Source organism: Bacillus rossius, chromosome 10 (assembly GCF_032445375.1).
Source record: "Bacillus rossius redtenbacheri isolate Brsri chromosome 10, Brsri_v3, whole genome shotgun sequence".
NCBI classification, from domain to species: Eukaryota; Metazoa; Arthropoda; class Insecta; order Phasmatodea; family Bacillidae; genus Bacillus; species Bacillus rossius.
Genome location: NC_086337.1, coordinates 14,383,200 through 14,390,431, shown reverse-complemented (window position 1 = coordinate 14,390,431; position 7,232 = coordinate 14,383,200). Strand labels below are relative to the sequence as shown.

At 35.1% G+C, this 7,232-nt stretch overlaps 1 protein-coding gene across 2 annotated transcripts in view; it reads left to right on the top strand.

Moving 5' to 3' along the window:
- The first annotated feature begins 661 nt into the window (after positions 1–661).
- LOC134535793 (hypoxia-inducible factor 1-alpha) overlaps positions 662–7,232 on the top strand; it is a 554,432-nt gene continuing 547,861 nt past the window's right edge. Inside the window, exon 1 of one of the 2 annotated variants that reach the window (XM_063375069.1) lies at positions 662–911. In XM_063375069.1, the coding sequence (XP_063231139.1) occupies positions 874–911 (38 nt within the window). In that variant the 5' untranslated portion in view covers positions 662–873. The remainder of the gene's footprint in view (positions 912–7,232) is intronic. The other variant, XM_063375070.1, reaches the window with a different exon arrangement.

The following is a 7,232-nucleotide window of genomic DNA, read 5'->3' as shown; positions in this document are numbered from 1 at the left end:
GACGTAAATCCAACACATAATTCCGCTATTGAGTGTTTAAGAATAGGTTTTAGCAAATTTATATCGGATTTCAGTCATGCTTAATGGTAAGTATTCTCAAGAATAGGTTCCCTGCCAAATTTATTTGTTGGAGAAAATTGTGAGCTATTTTCCATCTAATACTGCCCCTCCAACTCTATGTCAAATATGACAAATATTTGAATGTGTTACAGGGTCTTTAGAAATTGTCAGGAGATGGTATGCTGTGACATAGTAAAAGCGAATTTTTAACTTCGTTATCGCTATATTATTAAGCCCCAAATATTGATAACGTCATATTATTGTTAGAAAGAATGTACTGGTATCTCCTGCGTCAAAAAAAGTTGACAAAAACAGTCTATTTCATGAAGAAATATCATTTAAATCTGATTCAACAAAAAACTTCACTTCAGCCAAAGTTTTGGGCGTCCTACCAATATGGCGTATCAATAAGGTCAAGAAAAACTGCTGTACACACTTACTACATAATCATATATATGTGGCCATCCCTTTGATTTATTTAACGTTAAGTTTATTTGTGTAATAATCGCTTGGCAATACCCAAAATAAGTAAATTGTTTTTTCGAAATAATATTGGTCGCCATGATACCTTGTGAGTTGTTTACTATCCTGACTATAGAGTGCATTGAAGTCGTCGACGTCTCAGCACCCTTCACTTGTCGTGAGTTATCGTGCGAGATTTGTGATTGGAAGTGTTTTTATTAGCGAGGAGGAAGTTTTGATTTGTAATAATAATATTATTTGTGATGGTGAAAAATTTCTTCAGACGTGTGTGACTACAGATGCTTATTTTATATTTCGTGTTAGTGAATTAAAGTGTCTGCGTTAAATAACATGGATACAAAAACAAAACCAGTGAAGGAGAAACGGAGGTGAGTAAAACTACCCTACATGTGCCCGACAAGTGTTTATTCTGTTTTAGAATTAGGTCATGCCAGTTTATTGAACTTCCTGCGTGGAGATCCTGTACATTAAATACGCGTTACTTAATTTTTGTATTTAATTATTGCACTATACGTAATTGACCTACATAATACGTTTTACGAGCATTACACATATTTGGATAGCTGTAGGCTTTTGAATTTAACAAAAAAAAAAAAAATTGTTATGTTTAAACGGATATTCACTTTTAATGTTTACGAGATATATTTGTCGAAACCGCAGTGTAAAACGAATACGAAACACTAGTAATTCAAGGTTTCCTTTCGTTTGTGCAATCTAGAATAATTTTTAAATCTCTTTCAATGTTTCGCGCACGATTCATGATGTAATCGGAAAATGTATTAATATTTTTAATTAATTTGGTAGCCTACGTCAAATGGCGTGTCTTCTTTATAATTGCAGTATGTGTTCAGGAAATTTAACACGCACTATAACAAGCTTGTGTGTGTTACCAGTTACCTGTTTATATATGCTGCATGCGGTATTTTTTACTTTATAAATCATATTATGGTAAATAAAGAGTAAGTAAAAAGGATTTTCAAAAAGTTAAATACTATTATCTATTTTCAACAGTTCTAATGATCTGAAGTTAATTACGTTTCCCCCCTTCTTTTAGTAATTTATACAAACCATTTTAAAACCCGCTAAAACTCACATTTTTCTGAGTTGATGGAAATTATTTCCATCCCTAGGAAGACATACGTGTAGTTATCAAACTATTTTAATTATATTAGGTGGTATGATTATTTTATTGGTGGTTGTATATTGAGATTAATGTTTCCTTTTGTTTATTTAATTTTGATACCTTTATCTTTTAAAATAATGGTTCTTATTAGTTTATATATAGGTATGTTACTAGATTTATTAATGTTAATACTTAAACTACTACATACCTAATATAATTAATACTAGAGGAATGCAGGAATCAAAATCACGAGGCTACACTTTTTTTCCCCTCAAAATAAGCATGTATCAACGGTCCTGAATGGCACAATATGGATGTTTTCAGGAATAGTTTGCTGTCGACGAAGGCTGTGTTCAAGTAGTACATATTCACAGTCGCACACCCGCACTTCGAAGCGGTTCCATATGATGGAGCGCGTGTGCTTATTTCTAGAATATTTTTTTTTTTTTACATTATATGTAGCCTCCAGCTTGACGCTAAACGGCCAAAGGGTCAATTAGTTTCAGTGTAATTATCAATTTCAATTCGTAGGTAATCAAATATCGGCATTTAATTTTACAGCCATGGTTTACTCGGGACTTGAACCCAGGACCCCTCGCACCGTAAGCCGGTGTGCATCCGACTACGCTACGGAGGTCGGCATCTAGAAGAATGTATGCTTATTTCTAGAGGAATGTATGCTAGTGTTATTCATTGCGGACCCACCTTCGAATTTCAGGGAGGGCGCATGCCCGGAGGATTTCGGATGGGGTTAAGTGGGGAGTTAGCAGTTTAAAAAGAGAGAGAATTTTACACATTATCGACGTCTTGAAAAATTGGTTTTATCTTTTTTTTAGATTGTACTTTTTTTTAAAATACATAGTACAGTAGCACTAATAATTTAAAACAGTATACATTTACAAAAAAACTTGAACCGATTAGGGGTGGTTCGCCCCCATAACCCTTGCCATAGGACTGCTACTGGTGTTATTGTTTATTTTCATCTGTCCTATTCAGAACTTACAGAAAGAAACCAAGTGATTAAACTATTATATACACTGTAAGTAATATTTAAAATAATAACTTTTGCAAAAAATAATTAGAACTACTTGAAAAATGTTTTTTTAGGACTTTATTTTGTACCTCAATAACCGCAGTGCAGCCAGTAGGTGAGTTACATACCCCTAGAGTGCGTGGAATTGTGGTACATAGTCTCAGTACCAAAGCCTTCCGAAAAATTAAGTAATGAAGTTATGTGCAAACTTAATTTTTATTTTATTTTAAAGAAGATGGTACTATAAGAGAGAACTCAGAAGCAGATTTTTGAAATTAGTTAAAACGAAAGTAAGTTATTTTTGTAACAAACTAGTATGCAAGCTAACAAATAACGCTCAAAATAATTATTCGCACTGGTTAATGTATATCTAGAAGAGTTAAAACATATGCGAAATATGTAGGGACCGGTAAAATTCGCGGGTTCAATGACCTCCAGGATGAACTCCATAGTTCTACGTACACTCGGTCAAATGTCACCCACTCATTGGCTGGCTGTCTTGTGAGGCGTCCCAACGTAGCAGCCTGTGATTCGATAAAGCTTTGGTCGGGCGTTTCTCATTGGCCCAGAGTCATCCAGGTGAGTTGTGAGCCAATAGCAGAGGCAGGACTGAGTTATAACTATTTATAATTTAGCTTATCGCGAAATGAATTCGCAAATTTTTCCGGTCTCTAGAAATATGTCATCAAATACGAATATTAATTTAAAAATTTAATAAATTGTTTCCAACTTCTTCGTCATGTCAAATGAAAACTTGATAACATAGCTGATACTAACACTAAAAAATTGGTTGTCTGTAAAGTCGGTTTAAGGACGATAGTTTAACGTGACGTAATAACAAAACATTGATGAAATGATTGGTCCAGAAGAAAATGAAATATCTTATTCGGCCTGAGACTGAGCCGTAATAGGTTTTTGCAACCAAACCATTGAGGTATTAAAAATATTATATTCTTTGAGGAATAATTTTTTTTTAATTTTTCTATTTTTTGTATGATAAAATCTACCTCTGCATACTTTTATGAATAAAATTGAATCATTTTTTATTGAATTATCACTACTTTGTATGGATACAAAGGAGTGAAATGAAATCTACTTTTTAATTGAAAAATTTACTTTTATTTGCATTCATTAATTCAAATATATTTATTACTTTTGTAGTATCGCGCGCGCCGTATATTACAATTTTTAAATGTAGTACTTAAAATAATTCATAAGTTTTGGCTGTATTTACTTTAACAGCAGTTTAAACGAGAATGGAAATTTGATCAAGTTCCATTGAGCCAAGTGTTGTCATTGGAATTACCGCGGTTTTTTGGTCTAGTACTCACGTCACACGCATTTATCCATTGAAGGTATGAAACGATTGGTATATATCATATGGATGTAGCCTTGTGGTGTACAAGAGCAATACGAACATGGGAAAATGAAGCGGCTTTGTTTTTGAATATTCTACTGATGCTTCTGGATAATTATATATATTTTTTAAATTTTAAATTTTGATTGGGTTTTGGAAATCTCGGCAGTGTTGAGGACAACGACGTTCGGTGAAATTAAATAAAAAAAATCCTTTTAATTGATAATTAAAAAAAAATATTAAAATTAAATGAAAGCGATGGCTTGGTTATTTTCCTTCAATATTTATTAAGTTTTACAAATAACTAAAATTGTATTATACTTATGTTATCTAGAGGTGCGGAACCCAACTATACCGGGAAAAATATTAAGAACACAATTTTTAAATTTAAATATTTTACGATTGATAATTTGGGGAGAACTGGGTTCATAAGGGATAGCCGAATTAATTTTTTTCACAGTTTTATTAATTACTAATATTTACGTTAATAATAAATAACTGTACTTAAAAATGTCCGATCACAAATCACTGGATTTAAAAATGTTTATTCTCAAGTCACTCAATGTCTGTCAAGTTCCACAGTTCGCACTCCTCTCTGGAACTAGGCTCAACAGTGGTTCGCCCCTCACCTCGCGCCTGTCCACACACACAGCCTCGCGCCACTCAGTCGCACTCACGATCCCGTCGCTCCGCGTCGCGCTACTCTCGCGGAACTCTCGGAACTCCAGAACTGTCGTGGAACTGTCGCTGAACTCGTCGCGGGACTCACGCGGCGCCCGTCGCGGAACTCTGTCGCCATAAACTGTCGCAGAGGACGGCGTCGCTGCGTAAGTACCTGAGCGCCTTTCTCGAACCGACGAGTGCGACTGTGACGAGTCGGGTCATCCCGGGCCGACCCGACGCCCGAACAGTCGAGAAGGGTGGTGCTCATTCACTCCACTCCGCGCGGCGGCCCGCGGAATTCCCAAGGCCGCTCAGCGATAGATAACGGCGCCGAGGCAGGACGATGCGCGGGGAGCTTATTTACTTATTGAGCTGATTCAAAATTTAAGATTTATCAGTAAATTCTAATAAAGAAATTTATTTATTCAGTATGGCGTCGAATATAAGTATTATTTCAATTTGTTGTGATTATGCAATATGACGAACTCTACATTTCAATGGTAACTAAGGATTGTTAAAATTGTAATGATTTGTTTTTTTAAGTTGTCATTTATTCTTTTAACGACTCTGAATTATGACATGAAGTGTCTAAGGTTAGTTGTATTAGAAGTAATTTTGTGAATGGATCGGAAATCTATCGAAACGGAAATGTCTAATACTTGGTGCTGCCATCTATGGAAGTCTCAGAAATCTTGAAAGTATGGATGATCCGCGTGATTCATCCGTATAAACTGCTTTCGTGAACCACGCAGAATTTACACCACGCATTGGTATTAAACAACAGAACTTTATAATAAAAAACAATTCTTTAGTACTTTCTTATAATTTAAAGTAATTAAAAGAAATAATAAAAACTTTAAAAAAATATGCATTACAATTTTAACAACCCTTAGTTAAAACTGAAATGTAGAGATAATGTAGCGTTCGTCATACTGTAGACACACAAGAAATTGTTAGCCTGCAATCATTAAACGCCACGTTGAATAAAATAATTTTGTGATAAAATTTAGCTCTGTTAAAATTAAATGTTGAATCAGCTCAGCAAGGTTAGTTTTTTTTGTAGGAAGTATTTAAGTCTGATTTATGTCGTTTAAACAAAAACATACACTAAGTGTTATAATATGTGGTATAAAATGTTTAATGTTAATTTTTTAATGAATCTATTGGACTGTAACTTTTAGTTTAAATAATACTTCAAATATAGCGTCACGTTTGTATTGCTATAGAAAACAAAAAAATCTTAAATATTTTTGACGCCATGTTTGTTCCAACACAATTTTCCTTTCAAGATTATAAAATGTATTCTAGGATGGTTTCACTACCATTAAGTTTACTAAAACACACATACAAGCTTAGTACATCCCCCGGTGTTCGCAAAAGTCAATATATACGAATGCATGTTGCTACACTTGGGTCCGACATTAACGACTGCAGCCCTTTGCTGTAGCAGTTTCTGCGTGTATTTTCAACTTGTTAAATTTCCGCTGTGTAATGCGCGCTTATTTCGTTGCATTTCTGGTGCATACTAATATTTCACCCTCAACGAATCTAAGAAGTACAACCTCAAAAACGCAGGTGATGATAATTCCGCTCTATTCAACGTTGATGCATTTACATGCAACGCGTTCGGTACCTCTGTTGTTCAGCTTGCCGTGAGAAATTAATAAAAACATCTTATTTAACAGAATTATAGTTAGGTTTTAAAAGGGGGAAAAGGTTTAAATTTTTTTTCTTAAAACGAATTATTTGCGTACATTTATCACGCTCGGCATTATTCTAAATAACTCTACGTTAAATTTCGTGTCCGAGTATCGTATAATCAGTTCATTTGCAACATGAGAACACATGCATTGGCTCGTTACAGATATTAGATGTTTACACATCACTGGCGAGTACTGATATACTCGTTCAGATTTCCCCTCTTCCCAATTGTTTTAGCCTATGTCGAACGTAGGGCAAGATAATGAGTTCACAATTTATTTATAGAAGTGAAACTTAATTACAGGCGGTAAGGCAAGTCGAGGAGAGGATTCATCAGAGCATAACGGAAAGCGGTAACTATTACGGGCAGGAGGGAGGCGTGCCCTGTGTTGCGGTAGCGGGAATAAAGAATAGTGTCTCAGACAACTGTAAGACTCTTTACAGGTTTCTCGTCGCTATGTTTGTTACAATTGTGAACAGAATTGTGAACCTCCAGTGTGTTCTGTATTGAAGGCATTTCATTAATGATGTTTAATCTATCAAATTACTTGCCGTAAATCAGATTGCAGAAACTGAACGTGATAACATGTTTGCATTGTATATCATTTGAGCACTTGCGCACTAGCTTACCCGCTCACAGTCATACTTCCCCTCTCGGATACTGGCATATTCGCTCGTATTCTCGCATACATGTTCACTCGCCTGTACGCTTGTATACTGCACATTTGCACATGTCTATAGTATATAGGGACTATGCATATTTCAAGTTTTCCACCCCCCTACCCCCTGTGAAGTTTCACTTCTAACGCACG